The sequence below is a fragment of the Megalops cyprinoides genome, chromosome 1, assembly GCF_013368585.1.
Source record: "Megalops cyprinoides isolate fMegCyp1 chromosome 1, fMegCyp1.pri, whole genome shotgun sequence".
Lineage (NCBI taxonomy): Eukaryota > Metazoa > Chordata > Actinopteri > Elopiformes > Megalopidae > Megalops > Megalops cyprinoides.
In genome coordinates, this window is record NC_050583.1 from 57,430,229 (window position 1) to 57,452,997 (window position 22,769).

A 22,769-nucleotide genomic window follows, 5' to 3' on the forward strand; every position below is an offset into this window, starting at 1 on the left:
GTGTGTGTGTGTGTGTGTGTGTGTGTGTGTGTGTGTGTGTGTGAGTGTGCGTGTGTTTGTGTGTGTGTGATGTGTGCCTGCTGAATGTTACAGTGTGTCATTAGCCCTGCTCTACACACTATCCTCTATGCTCAATGCACCTGTACAGTGAATAAAAGCCTGATGCACAGCTTTTGGCCTGCCCTCATGACAGATGGTTTGCTTCGACCTCAGTGTGCATAGTCAATTATGGATGATTTGCAGATGTATTTCCGTAATTAATACAGGCTTTCCAACACCTGTATCCAGAGCGCTGCAGCGTCAGATCAAACTGGGGAGAAGCAGCCTTCATTATACCAAACCATGTGTGCAGCTGTTGAGGATAAACCTGCTTAACCCAAGTTCAAATATAATGTGCTCATCAAAGAAAGTGCTATCCCTTGTGAGTCATACTGTGTCCCATATTGCTCTTGAGAGGCAACTTTTCTTCAAAAAACTTGTTTCTCCTCATCATTTCCATACTGGTTTTTCAAAAAAAAAAAAAAACTTTCACTGTGCTTAAATAATTTAAACATTAAAAAGGCCAGTAACCCTATCCACAAACTGCAAAAAAATAAACATTTAAAGGCCCACATGACATCACGTGTTGTCTGTAAGTGGTTTGCCTTTAACTGAACACTCTGAAGATAATCACAGATAAGATGTAGCGTGCAGAAAATTTCTTCCTTTATTATGTCACAGGAATGACAGGTATGCCATCTGCAAAGTTACAGACACAGCCTACCAAATATATGACAATGAAAGTTAAGCCCTTTCCCCCAGTTTTCTACTGATAAAACCAAAATACCCCCAAAGTTTCAGTCCTTGTAAACCTGAAGTCATTTAAACAGACAGAATTTAAACATAAACTACAATTAAAAAACATTTCCTGTGAATTCGCATTTAATAATATTATTTCATTGGAATGCCACTTCATAATTCCTAGCAATAGTAAACATTGGCCTTATAATCCTCACCCTAAATTTATGCTCTACTACCAATCAGCACCAAGTTGAGTCTGTTTCAGCCTTATTATTAGATAACCAGTTAGCAGCTGGCTAGCAAGCTCAGTCAATTTTCAAGCTTAATATTACCTAGGTAGCAAGTTAGCTATCCTGCTCAATTGATTTTCAAATTTAGAAGCTCTAGCTCAAAAGTTTGTGGAACAAAAGGACATAGGTAGAAATTAACAGTAGTATCATGCTAACATGCATATAAGAAGTACTGTTGCAGTCAGTTGCAACTACATGGAGTTGCTTACCAGGATTGGATGCAAGGAAGCACAGATCCTTAAAGTGGTCTAGAACAGACGAGACACGGTCCTAGATACATTCTAGACTACAGGCAGAATGAGGCTGGCTGGGGTGAATGGCTTGTTCTCATTGCTAAAGCTCTTATGTTCTTATGTTAGGTAGCCAGTTTGATTGAATTACATATTTATAATCAGTGAGGTAGTTACAACTGACTAACTTACTGGCTAACAAATGATAAGGTTGAAATAAGGTTGTATGCACAAACAGTAAAAAATATCACAACAAAATCAATTTTAAATATAGAAAAACACTGTTACTTACATAAACTCAGTATATATTCTCTACAAGTCATTAAATAAACACTTACATAAATAGGTCTTGCATTGTAATTATTGATATAAAAATTATACAGTTTGAAGAATCAAACAGTTTTGGCCACATTACCTCAAACCAAACAAACCCTTTCAAAGCAATGCGATCCAATATTGCCTCAGGTTATTCATGTAACTTTCATGTTGTTTTTATGTATTTTTTCATCATCTTCAGAAAGAGAGAAAGAGAACTAATGAAAGAAAGTAACTAATAAAATATGGAAGACTGTAGACCAGTATATGTTAATCTAATTAGAGAAGTAGACCACAGTGAAAAAAACCTTCCTTTTTTGGCTCAGTGTTCTTTATTCAGTTTTAAGAGAAGCCTGCTTCCTAGAATTGCGAAGGAGTTAAGCTGCAACATCACAGACTGCCACTCCCCCAACGTGCTCCAGTTTAGGCTTAATCATCGTGCGGTATGGAACAATGGGCAGCTTTAACTAGGAAGAGGCCCTAATCAATTAGCTGCAGGGTCAGAGTTAACTTTCCACTCGAGAAGAAAACAATACTTGGAATGTGCTGGCTGCACACTGTAGACAGTAGTGAAAAAGGTCTTAATAAAGAAAAGTTCGTGAAGTATGCTGAACAGCCTTTAAAGGAAAAGTAATCACAGAAAGCCAGCACATGGAGGTAAAACACTTTCAGCATTCTCAGCTGCTGGTGAGACCATCTCACTTGCACAGCAAAGACATCTTACGCTGCATTCTCTTCCACCGACAGTTGTGCATATCAGCACGCAGGTCTGAGTCTGGCCTTATATAATTGCACAATCAACAAAACGTGTTTGAAGGGTTTTCAGACCATGTGGCTGAATTAAAATTTGAGAAATTAAACCTACTCACTGGATATCCGGATTACATCAAATCTGGTAGCCATTCTGTCATTTTAACCAGTGTTTTCCTCTCCCCCACAGCTCTCTGTTGCATTTAAAATGCATTTATACAGGTTTTTTTTAAATATAATGTAATGTGTACATTACAAATCCTGCTCACTAATTCAACTGTCAAAAAAAGCTGTCAGGATTCCATCAAATCCTGTGACACATGAATAGTCTGTCACAATTCATTACATAGATACGTAGATAAGTAGATAGGGGCTATAACCATTATACAGTATTGTTGCATATCTAACAGTGTTGAAACAGTGTTAATCTTTTTCATTTCTTGTTCATTTAATGCACCAAACCTCTTCATAACCACACGTGGCACATTCCCCCGGTTGGAATTTTGACATACAGCCTTTAAGCAAAACTGTTCCACTCTACTGCCAGCTAATGGACAGTGTCTATTTAATGACTGCCATGGTTAATTTCCCCAACCTGCATCTAATTCTGCTTGCTGCTTTGCCACTGTAAGAGTGATATAACCTGCAGGCACAATGGACAGGGCCGTCCCTCCCTCCAGCCAGCTCCTGCTATGGGTCCCTCTGCCATGGCTCTGTGCCATATTCAGTGTTACTGACACATCCAGTTAAACCCAGTCAACCCTCCCAGCCAACACACAACATTTCACTTGCATGCCATCAATGATTTCAGAGGATCCCTCTTATTTCCTCCGCACTTCACTGTTGACATAATACAGCTGCAAACAGACAACTATATTTACATGAAAATAACTGAATAAAAATTTTAGTTTTTAGTTTTTTTTCTTTGTGGTAAGTTTGATACAACACAGGGAAAATTAAATAAAATTTATTTATTTTTGCAGGCCTACTACACGTTATATTATATAAACTAGTACTGTGCTAAGTATAATGCTGAAAATGCTACACAGTACACACACTTCCAAATGACCTCATAATATAATCCTGAAAAATATAGCCTCAGATTTTTTCTTGTCTGAAGGTTCTGGAACATTGCAGGGCCTTAAAAACACATTTTTAAGTTGGGTAATGGCTTAAAATTAAAAGTTCCCAAGGCCCTGAGCCTTCCAGTTTTCACTGAGGCATCTATTTTCATTGATTTCAAAGTAGAAGAGGATGCAAAAAAATCTACCATAACATACTGTTAGGAAAGTGCTTTGGATGGTTTAACTCAGAGTCAGACCAAAGATCATAAATAAAGTTTGGATACTAGGGAGGGATTCAACGTCCCAAAAACTGAAATTCCACATCGACTGTATTAAGTTAATAAAAGCTTCCTCATAAGTTACAACACAAAAGTGGGTACAGACTGAAGGAGCTGTACTGTATAGGGTTCCTTTTGATATATTCAGGAATGAATGCATACATTTACACTTGAATATATATTTCCGGTTTGGCACCCTTTACTTAAATGTAGTCCTTAAATAGATTAAAAGCACTGGAGGTATTGCAAGTGGATCCCTGAGACACTAATAAAGCCTGTTTAAATAGGATTTAACTCTTTGAACAGCTGAGTGATATGTGGTCATTATGCCAAAGAATCAGGCCTGAGGCATGTATAGGTCTTGCGTGACCTCTTGTACAGAAAGTGCCATCGCACCGATCACTATACTTAGTGTAATGTTATGTAACACAGACCTTCCCTGGAGTGAAAAGTGTCCAATTGATCTTATTAACACCTTGAACTGCTTGAGGGACAGGTTGGCTATGTTAACATCACACTATTCGCATTGTGCGAAGAAAGACTTAACCTTCTCTTTAAGCAGTCAGCCACTTCGGAAGTGTTCAAGGGATAATGCTTTGTCTTCCTCTGAAGAACATTCAGGGAAAACGTCTTAGAGCACCAACACTCAGCAACCTAGTTTCACTGTTTTATTATGGCCAACAATATTGGAGGGGCATTTCCTAGTATAATTAATTAAATATTTTCCACAGCAATGTACAGGTTATTGATATTAAGCAAAGAGCCATTAATATAAAAGATGATTAATTCACAAATAAAACACTGAAGGTGCTTACTATTTACAGAACCAAACAGGGGAAAGAAGTCTACAGTAATTAGAAGCAAAAGTCAAAAGATTGCATGGGCTAATTTGCAATATAATTTTAGTAATATGACTTTAATTTCTGACAGATCACTTGTCACAGTGGTACCATAAGTTACCCTTTTGTGTTCAAGGTCCAGACCCAGAGGCTAGGATTAAACATGTTCTGTTATTTGCCTTCTTAGCTGATGTGTTTTCAAAGCATATAGCTTTGTAAAGAGCAGCTGATCATGCTACAGGCTCTCATGCACTGAGCAGGTAAGAATGTGAAATTGAAATAATGAACAGTAGATTTAAGTGTTATTACTGCACTCATTTTCTTAAGGAATCACTTAAAACAACCGTGGTTAACTGTAGCTGTTGTGAATTAATGCTAGTTGCATTATGTTGATAATTTGCACTCAAATGGTATTTTGCACTGTGGATTCTGTTGTGCACTTGTATACCTCTACTGCTGCTGTCTAACCCATAATTACCTATATTGCTCTGTAATATGTACACTCTGCACTGGTTAAAAAGACAAAGACATAGGTGGTCAATGATTAAAATGCCCCCTGGATTTTTCAGGCACATTGGAAGAAAACTTCTAACTGTCAAACGCGCAGGCAAGACACATCCCAACTGTGTCTTAGCGTACGCCAATGTATGGACCATTTTAGAGTGCAAAGGCATGATAATTAAACATTTAAAACAAAATACAGCATTAAATATTACATAGGAATAATCTTAGAAACTGAACACTATAATGATTACAAAGAATCTCAATTATTAATGCGGGATATGGTTCAGGTTATAAACAAGGTGACAAAGCAGTAAGTGTACAAAGCATGTGGGCTATATAAAAAGACACTGGGGTAAAGCAGATAAAATACATTAAAAGTAGTGCTTTAATGGTGAGACTGGGGGGGAAATGCATGGATATTATTTTAAAAATTCTGCTGCAAAGGTTTCATGTTTTACAGCTGACATACTGAAAAGTATTTACTTTGGTGCATCACTCTTTTTCTTAAGACAGAGGAATGAACAATTGGTCAATTGGTATTGATGTAGGCCATAGCTTTTGGCTTTTATCTTGTATTGCATACATTTAAATGGGAAAAATACTGCTGAAAATTATGTTATAGAAAAAACAATTAACAGCAAGAAAAAGAACATGGGCTTTTAGCACGTATTATTTCAATTTGAATGTGTGCTGACAATGTGCAATATGAATGATACTGTTCAAGTCCTATTCATGGAAAATCCATTTAGTTAAGATGACAGATTTATGATCACATTGCACCAACTGCAAAGTTAATATACATGCTGAGGCTGCAGTAACCAAGAGCACCGAGAAACCCAGTCCTGGGAGCGACTGATTAGAATTTCACCGCCTAATACCACACACATCCTTTCAGGGTGAAAAGTACTGAAATAACCAATTTCTGAAAACACTAATGCATTTCTGTTAATTTACTAGGTCACACCCATATGTACAAGTACAGAGAGAGGAATGTGCTTTTCACTGGTCCGAGCACGGTAACCTGTCAACATTACACATCATCAGACAGGAACGGGGCCATGAACAATCAACGCATGAGCGTTCAGTTTATCTTTTCTTCTCAGGAGCAGGTGGTGGGATTTTCTCCCCAGTAAGGAACTGCCAGATGCCCACTCTGTAGTGCTCGTTTCCAAAGGCATACAGGAGGGAATGGAACGTTGGAGAAGTCTTTGCCAGAACAGGAAGCATCTACAAAACAAACATAAGGTCAGAGCCAGCCATTCCACAAATTACTACATAAAGCCTTGTATTTGCATTTTCATGTTCCAGCCGCAACACCTGCTTATATTAGTTACTAAAAGACCAAAGCAACATATAGCTTATATTGAATTCCCCCTTAAGGTTCAACAACCACCGATCTCAGTTAGGGCTCCTCCTCCTGTAAACTCCACAAAGAACACGGTAACCCTTGTCTTCACGTCACCTTCAAACATCTGAATATCTGCTGTGTACATAGGTAATGAAGATGTGTCCTTACCATTCTTAACTTTGGAGAGACGAGCCTGACATTCTCAACAGTGGCATACATGCAGAGGAGGACATAGGGACCCCAGCAGAACAACAACGTCCTCAACGGCAAGCTAGTGTTAAACTACACAACAGCAACAGTAATAAGGGTTACAGGTATGACATTTTCAGTTTACATGATGAAAATGACAGCTGAAACACTATATGTTGCTTTATATATCTGACAGAATGAATCAGCTAAAATAATAATAACAAGGGGTGCAAACACCAAAACCCACTGAAAAGTCACCTTTCAGAATGTTCAGCTCCTTGTAATCATAACAACAGTTATGATTAACAACAGTTATGAGTACAAGGAGCTATTTACTACTACCCCCACATTGCTGTAACAATAATAATAACAACAATAATAATAATAATAATAATAAGTAGAATTACACAACAGCAGCTAGCAGTAGCAAAAACAAAATGTCTGATTTATGGATTGGAGACTGGAGTTCCACGCACTGACTAGTCACAGGCCCAGTTTTTCACAGCTACGTAAGTAATCGATTTTGGCTACACAGAGAATACACCATCTAAATCTTGTTATAAACACCCTTGCAAGAATTGCAGACATACCCGGTATTTTCCAGTCCTTCGGAACTGCTTGTAAATTGACTGGTAAGAGGTGAGCATGGTGGTGGCTGGGATAATCAGGTAGAAGAAGGTCAGCGTCAGCATGTAGGTGGTGTAGTTCCTGATAAAATGGAAGAGAACAGCATACATCAGACTTTGCAAAATATCTATAAGCTTTCTTTCTTTTGATTCTTCACAGTTCTTAAACTAGCTTGCCCATCTCTTAAAATACCCCTATTTTTCACTACTAGCATTTTTTAATTGTCTTGCTATTTGTTTTCAATCAGCTGTGTGTAACCCAACTAATCAGCCTCAGATAAATATCTTTTGACCTGAAACATTCATAAACGTGGCACACCAAGAAAAATTCTTATGAAACCAAGTAATCAGTCGCCCCACTGAGTTCAGTGTGAAATACTTCAAAATGCTTCTTGGATAAGAGTCTTTCCATTGGCCATACAAGACCTAATGAAAAATAATTTATAATGCCAAAAAGATGATATTTGCATACTGCCCATGCCCAAATTGTGTAAAGCAAGCAATTGAGGGCAGCTCTGTTGGTTAGGTACAGATACATAGGTACAGATTTATACCATTGAGGGGTATTAATCCACAAGTGATGTAATATAAATCAAAGCTCAGGGATTGAGTACCAGGGATGAAGTCAGATGGGGACAGTGGGAGTGACATTCAGTAATAATAAATGAAACAGCAAAATTCACCTAGGGGTGTGGAAGCCTTACAAAGCTTGGGGGAACCCCTGAGCATCTGACAACACCCTCCACAACCGAGTCCTTGAGGCCATTTATATCCCCTGGTATTCACTAGTAGGATGCAAACCACTACCTACTACCTATTTTGCTTACTGCAGTCGCAGGTGGTGTGGCTCATTTGCACAGCTCTAAATTCACACAATGGGACATGTGACGTGGCCAATCAAGCCTTGACATCGCTTCATTTTACAGCCATATCAGCTAAGTCCAGTTAGAGCTGAAACCTGCAACTGATTCATTGAATGTACGAACATGCCTAATATATGCCACTGTATGTAACATTGGCGTTACCAGCTTAACAGCTCTGGCCCATGAAAACTAAGGGTTATAGCAAACACGAGACAGAATGTCACGGAAGAACTTAAAAAATCACACGGAGACAAAGATGATGCAACAATGGTATACTGGGAGGAAACAAAAATACAAAGTGATATCCCTGCTTAACACAAATTTGTGGCATAGTTGTTAATGGTATTGGATCTTGGTACCACTCCATTGTTCAGACAAAAGTTCCCAAGACAGACCAAAAAGCCCCTAAAAAAACAAAACTGGCTATTCTGCTGACCCATCCTTTCTATTCTAGAGGAGTAAACTCATCTAGAGCAAGGCTTTACTATTTTTCAGTGCCAGGATGCTCCAAATTTTCTCAGCTTTCCTTGCAGCCTTTGAGACACAAATGGCATCTTTCAGCAAGGTGCTGTAAAGAATCTCTGTTAGTTCCTGCTTTGTACTGCTAGGTACAATGTAACACATGAATAATTGCTACTGAAATGTTTTCTAACTTAAAGCTTTATGCTGCATTTTATGCCCAATTTGCTATCCACGACAAATGATGGCTCACATAAAGAATTCCGTGGATATTCTGAGTGCTTGCATTTTACCCAGTCCTTGTAAATTTGGACCATGAGATAAGATCCAAACTGCTGTATAGTACACAAACTGCCAAATGGCATACCTGTCACCCTTGCTGTAGTCCAGAGTACAGCAGGTTCTCAGTGGCTCAAAGTCATAGTCACCCCATCCAGCCAGGGGAAGGGAAGCCCAGAAGACAGAGAGCACCCAGATTATGACAACCAGGGTTATCGAAGTACTCCACTGCAACTTTTGTCCTAAAAATGAAAAAGTTCATGAAATAAACTCAAGTGGAATGCAATGACATATTCCTGTGATCATTTATCTCATGTCTCAATTTATAAAACCTGCACTTTTAAGTTAATTTCAGATGTGGACTGTGCTCTGTGCCTGCTTTTTTTTGCAAATGTTAAAAATATATTTTTACTTTTTATTTAACTTTCTCAACACCAAACCAGCATTAGCTTACTAGCATCCCCTAAAGTAGTTCACCACTTTATTTCCTTTACATCATGGAGCAGTGGGAAGCAGTGGGAAGAGGGCTCTCCTCAGTTTATTCCCTGCTGATGCTGGCTGCTGGTCTTGAGTTGATGTTTACTTTTTAAAAGAAGAAAGTCCACTTATGGCAATGTTGCGGTGGTGACCTCAGCAAGGGAAATAGGTCAGAGGTTTTAAAGAAAAGCTTTACCACCCCTCCCCTTTCTGCCACACCAACCCATCATCCAGCATTTCTATACTTCTCCCCCTTTTTCATGGCATGCAGTTCTTATGGTATGCTACTTACTAGTACAGTACTGATGGTATCTGTCCCAGGCAACTGCACCAATAAGGCTAATGCTGGAGAGGGCAGCCACCATTCCTTGAAAGGCATGAGTCTGGCATCCTTCAGCCCCATAGGGCCAGTATCTTAAACAGAGAATGTTCCTCTTATTTCAAAATAGCATAGTATGATTATACTTAATAGTATACAATTATTGTAACTATCACCTTTATTTCTATATTTTTCCAAAATTACAGTGTACTTTTCAGAATTGTACTACTTACAGTTTCATACAAAACCTCATCTATCTGAGTATTAAAATGAATATTAAATCAACATCCACATTTAAGCATGTTTCAGTAATTCAAATCAGATTCAAAACTGCCTTCACAACTTTTATGAAGATCTCACATTTCTGGCATTAACTGTAGCTGCTCATGTAATGACACCATGAAAGTGATAACACAAAACCAAATGAAGTTACAAGAATTACCATCCAGATGAGTCTGAATGTCACGTTGAGACTGACAGCAAGTTAAATATTACAACACCATCAACCTTTCAATATCCTGCACAAGATAAGAAGAAAGTGATCCAAGAATACTTCCTACCTAAGAAAACTTGCGTATGCAGCAAAAAGGCCATTTACATTCAGGCTAATATCAGCCAAAGCCAGGTTAAAGACGAGGAAATTATTTGAGGTTCTCATCTCCTTAATTGTAAGGAAGGACAAAATTGCGATGGAATTGAGGAAGAATCCAACGAGAGCTTAAAACACAAAAAAAGAAAAAGAAGGAAAGATTATTACTAAATTACATAAACTGACAGGCACGCGTGCACACACAGAACAGCTGGACTACATATGAAGGCTACTCGTACACAGTGGGTGAATTAAAAAATGACACGCAACAGTCTATAATCCAGCACGATACTAAACCCACTAAACCTTGGATTGATTGGGTTAATTGATTGGATAAAATATGAAAATTCATCAGCGTTTTAATCGCACTGCAATCAAGCTCAATAACCTCTGCATGCAATTCAACGAATAGCATCAAAACATTATGCAATACAATAGTGCAGAAAAAAAGTAACCACTTACCCTCCACAAGGATGACAGATCCGAATGTAAACATGTCGAAGTCAGTGAACCCCTCCGGTAAAGTGTATGCCACCATTTTTAATATGATTATGACACAACACTATAGAGAATCACTTTCGCCACGTTTGTGTTAGTCCCGGACTGACCGAAACTTAAAGAATTCTCCTTTTAAAGGACCGAAGTCACGTGAAAAAGAAGCGAGTTGCTCTGCTTAGCCCTTCTCTTTTGTTAAAATCCCCGTAAGAATGTCTTAATGAGCCGAGTAGGTTGTTCAGTAAGTGCATGCATAAAAGTTCTTTGTTGTTTCTAGTTATTACTCGCACAGACTACAATCAAGCTACACCCCACTTACAAAAAGTGGAGGCGTCAGATAAACCTCAAGTGTGTACAGCACAAGTTAATTATCAAAGAAAAGAGTCGTCCTCAGACCGTGACTTTTAACCTGTTGATATCCAACTGGTCCGGTTTCGCATTTTCCAGAATTTTACACAACCTTTCGCCTCAGTAGTGCGTTGAATAAGAGCCTCACGGGGTGCCGATGGACTTTAACCATTGAATTCCACTGGCCATACAAGTGACTGAAATGAATTTTTCACGTTCAAAGTAACTTGCACTTATACTTTTCAAGTCATGTTTTCTTACATCGTGAATTATATCATATTGTAATGTAAAATTGCAAAATTTGCAAAATTATGATTGATGGTGATGGCCACGTGACCTCAAGCGTCCATTTCCTGTTTGTAAAACGGAGGAAAGGAAGGAAGGACCAGAGCTCTTTCAGAAACAGTAAGTAATACGTGTTTGTTGTAGAAATATCTATTTACACGTGTCTAGCAAGCAGAGATCATTCATAGCTATTACAATGAACAAATACTTTGTTAGTCACAGAACCAGTTGGGTAATTCGGAGCATGTCATGTGTATATATACTTGATCATAACATAGTTTTCCTTTTTCTTAAGTTCAAGCAAGTTTTTGTGTATACTTCCAACAGCAGCTAAATGTAATTTTGCCTTTCTTCCCCTGGCTAAAACATGCTAAAATCAGTACAAATAATCAGATACAAAAATCAGGTTAGGCCAAAAAACAAAGTGGAGCTATCTGCCTGCCTTCCATCTGATGCTGTCCACACTGATTGACTTACTGGTTATCTGCATACTGCAGGACATATAGTCAGCAGCAGCGTAGTGTAGAGTGACAGCCAGTTCAGAGATAGACTATTGATATTATTAAGATAAACAATGGTCCTCAACCTAGGCAAGTCAAGTCAAGTTTATTTATAAAGCACATTTAAAAACAACAGCTGTTGACCAAAGTGCTGTACAAAAAAACAATAAATAAATAAATAGACAAAAGACAATACATAAAAGCAATGAGACCATAGCAATAAAATGAAAGAAAAAGGAAAAGCAACTCTCATACTGGGTTAAAAGGCAATGAATAAAAATATGTTTTAAGACGGGATTTAAAAACAGGCAGTGTAGGGGCCAGCCTTAGATGCAGAGGCAACTCATTCCAGAGTTTAGGTGCTATCACTGCAAAGGCATGATCTCCCCTATGCTTCAACCTTGATTTTGGAACAATTAAAAGGAACTTGTCAGTGGACCTGAGTGGTTTTGATGGGACGTGTGGTTGTAATAGGTCAGAAAGAAAAGTTGGAGCAAGCCCATTTAACGATTTATAGACAAACAATAAAATCTTAATAAATTAATCCTAACCTAGGGGGTCCCTGTTTACAATAACAAAGGGGTCTTTGGTAAATGAAGAGAAGCACATATTTTGTAGATAATTTCAACAATTTCATGCAACAGATCTATCGAATACAGAGTGCTATCACTTGCTATCAATGGAGAGAGAAATAGACAGACTGTGTATATGTGATAACCTCCCATCTTGTCAAGGACAACCAACCATAATCATCGCTCTCCTTTATGCATGAAAAAGCACACTGTTTACCTGTTGCCATCTTGTTTGTACTGAGTATTTTGTGGGCCTTTGCATTTTGTCATTCCTCATTGGACCTTGGATTAATTAGATGGTAAAGTCTAATGTCTCAAGGAAGCCAGTTTTTTTTCTATGATGCCAAATGTGTATAAATGTAAAAAAGTGTAAAAAATGTGGATATATTTATTTACCATAATTCTACACAAACTGTAATTTTTAAATGCTGTTTGCTGTTGTTTGTTGGTTTATCATTTCTTATGAATCTGCTGGGTTAGTTTAGAGTTTCATCACCTCATTTGATCCTTGGGGAAACTCGGCACATGTATTCTGAAATCACATTTCGGCTTAAGAACTTAGATCGCATAATGTGTCCGGTCCTACAAACTATGCTGACTGCTCTTTTGAGTGCCTTACAAGCTGTGAGTGGATATCCAAGAAGTCCTGATGTTTTGCCACGTTCCTGTTCAGAGTAGGATTTTGCAAGTGGCGAGGACTGCCAAAATAACAATTCAACAATCACATACTGTGTCCAAAAACAAACAAAAATTAAAACAAAATCTTTGTTCTATAAGCTGTTATTGTTTTCTTTACTACAGTGAGACATCTGGTATTCTTTCTTATTTTTGCTGCCATTGTAGCAAAAAATAATATTAGTTATTGTTCCTGAACCAGCTTTGTTGACTAATACATTTACCAGCATGCTACTACAGGCTAACTCTAACCCGACACAACAGTCAATTAACTTTTTAAATTGATGCAATATTATAAATGAATCTGAGCTACTAGTAATACTCTCAATACTACCACTAAAAAGCAGTAATAGCAGTAATAATGAGGGGCTTGAAAACTTGAAATTTCCTGCTTTTCACTCCAAAGAAATGTTTCTATTGTGATAAATGTTTTGACTGTAAAAACAGTTTTTTTTTATTATTAAATTTGTTACATCGACAGTGTGTTTTTCTTTGTTAAGTATGAGTGTGTACAGTAAATTACAGTGAGACCTCCAAAAAGCTGGAGCCAGCCATGGGCTAGTCAATTGGAGCTGCTGTTAAAGTGAATTTTCCACTTGTATTGGATTTTATTTTGTTTGTGCAACAATTAAATAATTATACACACATACTCCTGCCTTTACTTCATGTGTTTCAGTATGTGCTAAGATACTGTGCCCTTAACTTTACCTGGACGATCCACCAACATTGGCTGAGTAGCATCATACAGAATGCTCTGACGCTCAAGCGAGCTTGTGTGCTATTAAGGTAAGATAATCATGTTCAGTTTGCGTTTCACAGAGACATGACTCAAAGAGTGAACTCCATTGACCTTAGCAAGGGTTTAAACCCTGAATTTAGATGGCGGGACCAATGAACTGTCGCACTGGAATGGTTGTTCCTAATCTTGAAGATTAGTGTTCAGAGGTCCAGATCTAATAGTGTTCTTTCAGGACATAACTATGTGAAATGACAGTTGAAAATATTACATATGAAAATATCTCATCATCATTATGTTATCTGTGAATGATAACACAAACAATAATACAATGAAACAATGAGAACATTTCCTCATTAATTGCTATTAGGAAGACTGACCTAACTAAACTGTGCTTTCCTCTACTAACAACACATTTTACAATTTCAAACTCAGATTCATGGGATATATTCTCGTAGTGAATTTTTTGTGTGTTTAAGAAAACTGTTAAGAGTTACTAAACACACCCAAATGTAGAGGTATGCAATACATCTTTGAAATACAGCTGTGAGATGGGATGCATTGATATTGATTGTGTATAATGAAGACAGTCTTATTCCATCACAGTGGACTCAAAGAGCAATTTTCTTCTGAGCATAATAAATGTGTATATAATGATTAACAGATTGGGCATCTACTGAAAATGAAAATAGCTTTTGATAACAAACGTACTCTATACAAGTGGCACCAACATATGGAGTAAATTAAATTCAGGAGAAATCAGGGGAATGTGTAAAAATTGCAACAGATTAATTAGCTGATTTTGACATTGAACATTTAGCATTGAAACAAGGGTTATATTGTTTAGAACAGTGTTTCTCAATCCTACTCCTGAAGCCCCCCTCTCCTGCATATCTTCTGTCTGTTCTTGCTCCAAACACACCTGATTGAAATTAGTATGATTAACATGCTCTTGATCAGGTGTGCTCAGCTAATCAAAAGTGCCACTGATGAGTTCAGTCAGGTAGGTAGAGCAGGGAAAGATGGAAAACGTGCAAAGCAGAGGGCCCTCAGGAGCAGGATTGAGAATCAGTGGTTTAGAAAACTCAATCTTTGCTGCTGGATTATAAGATTGTGAAAATTGAGAAATAGTGAAAAGTGGTAAGAAGTAACACTCAGCAGCCACACATTCACACAATCTGTTAAGAAAGAGAATTCCTGTTTGTGGTTTCAAAAAGTAGATTTTATTAAAAAGTGAACACCTCTTTGTTGTCAGATGTTGTCAGATGTATAGTTGGTATTATATTTAGGGCTTTGATGCAGTTTCACAAGAAGTATGTGAAAGGTTGTAACGGTGACCTCAGTAAAGGATTAATGTGAATATATGAGAACCTGGAAGGAGCTTGAATCCTGCCATGCTTCTTCACCCTTCTGTGGTAACAGGATATCTGTTATTTGCAGCAGTAGTGTAGTGTTAAGTTTTCTGCTCTAAAACTCTTCAAGGTAGTGACATGCCTCACCAATTCACTTTCTGAGAAAAAATACAGAATATAGAAGTGGGTACATCTTTATACTCACAATAGCTCTGGAAGTATGTTCATTTTAAAGTTTTAGCAAAGTTGGAGGCTCATAAAAATGTACTGTAAATAATGTAAATACACCCCTTTGATTCAAAATGTCAGAGAGATTGAAAACTGCTCTATTACATCTCATCCCATTGAGGATGTTTATCAGCATGAACTTTTGAGGCCCATAAATGTTTATTCATGAAAACTGCTTTTACCAAAAGGCACACCTGTTCTAATGAAAGTGCTAACTAACAACAACTGCAGCCGTCATGGCCTCTCTTACCATTTCGTTTGAGTTATTTTAAGTATATTAAAGTTTTAGGACCTTCACTTCCCTCCTGGTTTGCTGGGTATAGTATGCTTGTTTATCTGACTAGGCATTTTAGCCAACAAAAAGAACCATTCAAAGGTGAAGAAGTAAACTTTTTTTGTAAATGTAACCTTAGCCTGTTGCTGAGTGAACAGTGCCTCTAACAAATGTTACAAATATCGACTGAATACTGAAGTCTGAATACCTGTATTTTGTGCTAGATAGTATGACATGAAACACAGAATTAACATGGACTCAAGTGACCCCTTTGTTTTTCCAGGTTTAGGGATTGCGTGAAGCTTCTGTGTTAAAGTTCAATCTCTTTTTCAGTGAAATAAAATGGAGAAACACAGCATTATTTTTCATTGTAAGTGAGATTAGGCCATTACTAATATGGATTGCTTACTAGACCATGCACGAGTAATCATTCTTTCTGCAAGGTTTAAAAGAATTGGTAGAACTTTCTTTGTAACTGGATAAAGAAAAAAGTTCATTTGAGTATGATTAAACAATGATTGTTTGTGCTGAGGACACAGAGTATGTAAATGGTATTTCATGTGAGGTTAAAAAACACTGCATTTCCATTTTCGCTACCTACTTTGCCCAGCTCATGGACCAGGTCATTATGCTGTCCTCACTCGGACTACAAGGAATCTCTTTTGAGCTCTCTTCCTGTCTCTGCCAAAATGGTACTTATTCAACTTCCATCAACAACTTATTCGGAATGCTGTTGCTAGGCTGGTCTTTAATCTCCCTAAATATGCCATGACTCACCTCTCTTTGGCTAGCTATGCTGGTTTCCAATTGGTAAATTCAGGGTGGCCCTGGGGTTAGGCTACTGGATACTCAAGGGCACCACTCCTGCCTGCTTCTTCAATTATCAGGCTTGACCCTGCTGCACAAACTCTCTGCTCATCTACCTCAGATCATCTGGCTGTCCCTCCTGTTATTTTATTTCAATAATTTATTCAGATACCAGAATAATTTTTTACAACAACATTACACACAGTAAGTTGTTGTAAGGTTTAGGAAAACCATTTACGAACTCACAAGCCTGAAATTAAATAATGTTTATTTTTATCTGTATATGACAATAATACAAATTATGCGTCTCAAGGAAAATAGTACTCACATGAATAATATTAATATTTCGGTGGGACTCTCTTAGTCATCAGCTGAAAGAATGGATTGTGTTGTATTGTGTGTTGATCTGTTTCTTTTTTTCTGTATGTTTATAGTTGAGAGTAACACTGCTGTTCCCCTGTTAACCCCACCACACAGATTACTAGTTGCAGGAACAGGTCTGCAAAGAGGTGCATACGAATCCATGACCTCCACCTGTGAAGTTAAAATAAGAGCACAGGTGGCTGTCTTGGCTAAGGATCTTGGTCTTTGTCTTAGCCAGCTGATTGTATTTCTGGTTGTGCCACATGGCCAGCAACTGTCTGAACCCTGCCAGAGAGCTACTTTGGTAGCAACAAACTTAGATTTAACTGGGTGATGCCCATATGCTGTTTGTTGTGGGACTTCAGAGGGAGGAAATGTGCTGGAGCTCAGAGGTGATGATAATGTGTTTCATGTATATTACAGTTTTAATGGATCGTAAAGTGCTTTACATTGTGGGGGTGTGGGTGGGGCTCACCTCACGCATATCCAATGTGAAACACATACTTGGGTGATGCATGACTGCTGTTTTGAGCAGAACGATCACCCCAGGTGAAGAGGGATGGACATATTTAGTCACTCAATGGCTCAGGACTTGATGGCCAGATCACAAGGTTCTCAAAAGGAAAACAACATACACATTTCCCCTGTTTTGAGGGCATTTCCGATTTTAGTATGACTCAGGAATACACATCACCAGTGCAAGTCACACATTCACTGCAAGCCTGTTGTACACTGTTATCTGCATATCATTTCCATCAGTGCCCAGGATGAAATTATTTTCCATTATGAGGGGTTTTGGTAAAAGCCAACAACAGGAATAACACACAACAAGAATTCGGAAGATATTAATTTTAATACATTAAGAAACGTAAGTATTTCTGTTTCTGTCAAGAAGTACTGATTTTTGCGCAGACTTTTTTTGTCCCTGGTTGGAATGTTACATTTGCGCCAGATCATCCCCCCCCCCCCCCCCCCCCCCCCCGAAAAAAAAAATTATCTTAAACTTTATCCAGCATGCAAATGAAGAACACAGGAAACACAGGAAAACAACAAAGGGTTATCAAAGGGTAGCCAGCACGCGTTGCTACACTTTAGTGCCAAAAAATAAGAGAATCCTCGTCATTACTGTAATTACACGGTGTTCAATTTAATAATATTTTATGAAACTTTTTTTTTTTTGATTCCACGTTGTGGACAGTCTAAATATGTTTAGCCTTACCAATGCCATAGATAATCAACAGGCCGGGTTAAGGAATATAAGACAGTCCTTTATAAGTTTTAATGTAGCCTACATAACAGATCGTTTTAAGGATTTAAGAATGTGTTGCAAAGACCCGTGTAGCCGTCACATTCATGTGGAGCTATGCTTTTCAAAGCGAAAAATTCATACACTTGATGAAAACGTCAAATGTTATGATCAGAGAGAAAACTCTGATCGTGGGAAGAAGTCATAGCTGTATTTAGAGAATATGCGTTGACTGGGCTGCCATCCCTTGACTGATATGGACATAATTCTGACCTTTTTCGAACGGATAGAATAATGATGACGACGCAGATGATAGAGAAAGTTATTTGCAGTGAGGTGAAGAACTGAACGGTGGTACAGAATACATACAAGTAATTTAACAACAGCACGTGTTCTAATACACTCGTAACCTCTGTAAAATATGAAATAGCACACGTTTCTCTTTTTAATGGTTGTATTTGTTTTTACTAATGAAGTGAGTGGGTCCTTCTTCGCGACGAAACGGAAAACAAAAATAACGCTCATCTAGGAAATGGAGTGGAACCAACAGACGGTAAACTATGCGCGACAATTTTCAGTGAATTATTTGCAGGCTACAACAGAACCATAAAAGTAGCCTGTGTGCAGAATACTAAAATTACCCCCTAAGTGACCCATTCGGAGGAAACTACTGTGTTCTGTTCCGTTCTGTATATAAACACAGGACGGCAAACCTAGCCTATTGGGTTCCAGGAAGCAATAAGCGTGTAAATGAAAATAACCCAAGTCCTTTCACTAATCCTTGTCTATCCTTTTTATCCGGGGATTCGGAGCAGTCAGCTCAGTATGGGACAGCGAGGCAGCAAGACAATGCGATGTCGCTGATGAATCCATAAGAGAAAACAACAGTAATTCTCTTCTTTAGTAGTATAGTAGCGTAGCTGGGAGGCAAAATGTTTCCCCGTTTTGGATGGGTTTTCTGCTTGGCTTTCGGTTGTCTCCCCCTGGTTTGGAGTTCGTGTCCATCTCAGTGCAGCTGTTTTTATCACAAGCTGAGTGATGGATCCAAGGCCAGGTAAAATGAGAAATGTTTAACCATGCTATTAAATATATAAACGTAATATATCGTATCGTTTGCGGAGACATTCGGTCTTGATTATTTCATATGCACTATTTTGTCATGATTGCCACGATTTTTCTACGGCTCTCTATTTAGCAAAGGATTAATTTGCGAATGCTCTTTAATCTACTTTCCTTTTCTGCTGCTGTTATGCTGTGTTTTGCTCTCCAATTTTAAAGCAACGGGGAATTGAAAAAGAGTTATGTCTAATGGAATATTGCTTCGACTTGATATATTGCCATTGCTCCATTGCTTATAATATAACCTGCCGGAATACTTCTGTATGTATTAACTGATCTCACTGTACATGAACGATTGCACGCATAGAGCTAATCCCCGTGTTATTCAGCAGAATAACAATGCAGTACAAATATCTTTAAAGTTATATTGTCAATTGGCCTGGAAACAAGACTGAAATATAACTTTTTTGCAGGAGCGTTCTTTGCAATGACCCTGAGATTTCCCTGATACCCGCCAATTTCCCCGCGGACACTTCCAAACTTCGAATTGAGAAGACGGCAGTGAAGAGGATTTCAAGCGAAACATTTCATTACCTCAACAATTTGGAATTCCTGTGGATGTCTTTCAATTCTCTGTCGTCATTAAATGCGGACAGTTTCCGTGGTTTGTATAACCTAGAGGAACTAAGACTGGATGGCAATGCCCTCACCTCTTTCCCGTGGGAATCTTTAAGTGACATGCCCAGTCTGCGGCTTCTAGATTTGCACAACAATCAGATTGCGTCAGTTCCAGTTGAGGCAACAATTTACATCAAAAACTTAACCTATCTGGATCTATCAAGCAATAACCTAATGACTGTTCCGTCAGAGGTCCTCTCGACATGGTTATCTGTAAAGCCCACCCAAGATGCAGAGAATCCCAAAATGATTCTAGGTAAGACACTTTTTTATTATTGCTATGCTTATTATGACTGGTATTATGATATATTTTTTTAAAAAGTATAAATATGCAGCATTGCGTGAAATCCAACTATGGAAAAATAATCAAAACATTTTTGATTAAATAACTTAGTATAAAATGGTAGGTTTTGTGTAGGAAAAATGAATGCACATATACAACAGAAAAATAATGTGTTTTATATTTCTGTGACAGTCTTGTAAGTTGCATTGAGTAAGAATATTTAATAAATACAGAAGAATAGGAAGAAAGAGAGGAATAGGATGCAGAAGAAGAAAGAAAATTGTGAAAATACTATTTAATGTTCAGAGAAATTAGTGAAATATTGAATGATTATTTTTATATATTATACTTCCTAACTATAACTATGCATTTGTATGATTACACTATCATTAAGTACACTATTGAGGCTCCTGTGTGAATGATATCAGCAAATATGTACCAATCAGTGTGCCTGTACACATATTGTCCCTATTTTTACATATTATATGTTTGCGTGCAATATAAATATTAATCTTTATTTTTTTATGCATGCAGGTCTCCATGACAATCCCTGGGTTTGTGACTGTCGGCTGTATGACCTGGTCCAGTTCCAGAAGTCTCCCTCATCCTCTGTGGCTTTCATAGACACCCGGCTGAGGTGCTCGGAGCCGGAGAGCCTCTCTGGGGTGCTGTTCAGCGACGCAGAGCTGAGGAGGTGTCAGGGCCCCAGGGTTCACACCGCCGTGGCCCGTGTCAAGAGCGCCGTGGGCAACAACGTCCTGCTGCGCTGCGGGACCATCGGAGTCCCCATCCCGGAGCTCTCCTGGAGGAGGGCGGATGGCAAGCAGATGAACGGGACAGGTGAGTGTCAGCAGCAGTGTGGTGACAAGGTTTAGCTAGCCATTGCATTGGATGGTAGGATGCTGACTGTTTTTATATTGCCATATGTGAGTATATGAACTTATTGTGCTGCAGTGCTAACTGCGAGACATACATCTCAGACGGCGGAGGTGGCCCTAATCTGTGTTGTCATCCTCTTTACAGTTGAGCAAGAGGTCTCGAAGGAGGGAATAATTTGGTCCATTTTGAGTGTACCGGCTGTCTCACATCGCGACTCGGGGAAATACATTTGCCAAGCTACCAACTTCATCGGGAGCGCAGATGCCATCATTTCACTGGTTATAACAGACACAGTAAAGTCAGAAAATCTAACAGGCAACTCTAAAAGATCCAGGGGGAAGAAACCAAGTGGGATCGGAAAGGCAGCCTACCAGGAAAAACTGGTGGCGAGGTACATCGCCCCAACAACCACTGCAGCCATGCCCATCATTGAACCGTTAGGAGAAGCCGGGCCGTACCCAGAAATAGAGAGCTACAGTGTCTCTGACAGCGCTACAGACGGGCAAACATCCAGCCCAGCCAACAGCGAAGGGCTGCTGGAGGTGGAGAACGCAGTGCTGAGCAACCTGGCTGCGAACGCCTCGTCCCTGCAGCAGGACCCCGAGAGAAGGGTGGTCAGGTCGGTGAAAGTGATCGGGGACACCGACCACACTGTCTCCCTGAACTGGAGGGCGCCCACGGCCACGAACACCACGGCCTTCAGCGTGCTGTACGCCGTCTTCGGAGAGAGAGACATGCGCAGAATCAACGTCGAGCCGGGCAAGAACAGAATCACCATCGAGGGCTTGGTGCCAAAGACAAAGTACATCGCCTGCGTGTGCGTCAAAGGACTGATACCAAAAAAAGAGCAGTGTGTAATCTTCTCAACAGATGAGGCGGCCAGTGCGAGTGGGACCCAAAAGCTCATTAATGTAGTTGTGATCACTGTTGCCTGTGTAATAGCTGTCCCTCTTACGCTCATTGTCTGCTGCGGGGCGCTAAAGAGACGCTGTCAGAAACTGCTGGGAAGAAAATCGAAGGACATTCAGGACTCTTATGTCACCTTCGAAACTCTGTCCCCTGGAACAAAGGCCAAGGGTCTGGAGGGTGAATACTTGACGAGGTTAAACCCAGATGAGTCCAACCGGCTTCTATCAGCCAGGTCCAGCGTAGACTCAGAGGCCACGGCCAGAACAGAGGGACAGCCAAATGAGTACTTCTGTTAACAGGTTGGGACATCCTAAACTTCAGAAGGAAGAGTTGCCTGTTCAGTGCAGCTGTGTGGTGGGCCTGTGGAAGATACAGAGGACACTATGAGATACTAGTGCATGGCTAAAACAGGAAAATATTGGGGCAATGTCTTTAGCAGATTTTCACCCTTATTTAAGGTGTTCCTGGCCATTGTGGCCGTATCTCTGTTTCAAGGGCTGCCGTGGAGGCAGATAAAAAGTGTGAAGCCTCCCCGAGGCTGTTTTGCCGAGCCTCAGCAAACACAGAGAACCTGCAGTAAAGTGTAAAAAAGGGAATGATTCATGTTTTCATTGTAAACATAACATTTGTCAGTGCATGATGCATAAAGCAAAGTTACATTTTTTCTATTTGTTGTGCACTTTTTCATATCTGTGTATACCTGTATATGTCTGTCCACTGTTGTTTTGTTTTAGAAATTATGAGTTTTTGTGATGATGATGGAGAATATTGAGTCAGAATGTGAAAGATATTTTTCCAAAGCATCATTCCACTGTGTGTGACAGACATTCTTTAAGGGATACAAAGCAAAGAAAGTTGTATGCATTTATAGAAATGAACAT

General features: G+C 39.0%; 2 protein-coding genes across 2 annotated transcripts; one reads left to right on the forward strand and one right to left on the reverse strand.

Moving 5' to 3' along the window:
- Positions 1–6,136: 6,136 nt before the first annotated feature.
- rgrb (retinal G protein coupled receptor b) lies at positions 6,137–10,737 on the reverse strand. Its single transcript, XM_036550687.1, has 7 exons — positions 10,662–10,737; positions 10,171–10,327; positions 9,584–9,705; positions 8,903–9,056; positions 7,178–7,295; positions 6,567–6,680; positions 6,137–6,277 (listed from the first exon to the last, which is right to left on the reverse strand). The coding sequence occupies exons 1-7, from the start codon at positions 10,735–10,737 to the stop codon at positions 6,137–6,139; spliced, it is 882 nt and encodes a 293-aa protein (XP_036406580.1).
- Positions 10,738–19,012: 8,275 nt separating this feature from the next.
- On the forward strand, positions 19,013–22,184 carry lrit1b (leucine-rich repeat, immunoglobulin-like and transmembrane domains 1b). Its single transcript, XM_036549720.1, has 4 exons — positions 19,013–19,134; positions 19,613–20,073; positions 20,635–20,940; positions 21,124–22,184. The coding sequence occupies exons 1-4, from the start codon at positions 19,013–19,015 to the stop codon at positions 22,182–22,184; spliced, it is 1,950 nt and encodes a 649-aa protein (XP_036405613.1).
- The last annotated feature ends 585 nt before the right edge of the window (positions 22,185–22,769 follow it).

Bases quoted from the DNA above. Each gene is read 5' to 3' on its own strand.
- rgrb (XM_036550687.1), bottom strand. From the start codon at position 10,737: ATGGTGGCATACACTTTACCGGAGGGGTTCACTGACTTCGACATGTTT. The intron at 6,681-7,177 runs GTATGTCTGCAA...GCTGTTGTGTAG, and splicing joins GAAGGACTGGAAAATACCGG to TTTAACACTAGCTTGCCGTT. The intron at 6,278-6,566 runs GTAAGGACACAT...TTTGTTTTGTAG, and splicing joins TCTCTCCAAAGTTAAGAATG to ATGCTTCCTGTTCTGGCAAA.
- lrit1b (XM_036549720.1), top strand. From the start codon at position 19,013: ATGTTTCCCCGTTTTGGATGGGTTTTCTGCTTGGCTTTCGGTTGTCTC. The intron at 20,074-20,634 runs GTAAGACACTTT...TTATGCATGCAG, and splicing joins GAATCCCAAAATGATTCTAG to GTCTCCATGACAATCCCTGG. The intron at 20,941-21,123 runs GTGAGTGTCAGC...TCCTCTTTACAG, and splicing joins CAAGCAGATGAACGGGACAG to TTGAGCAAGAGGTCTCGAAG.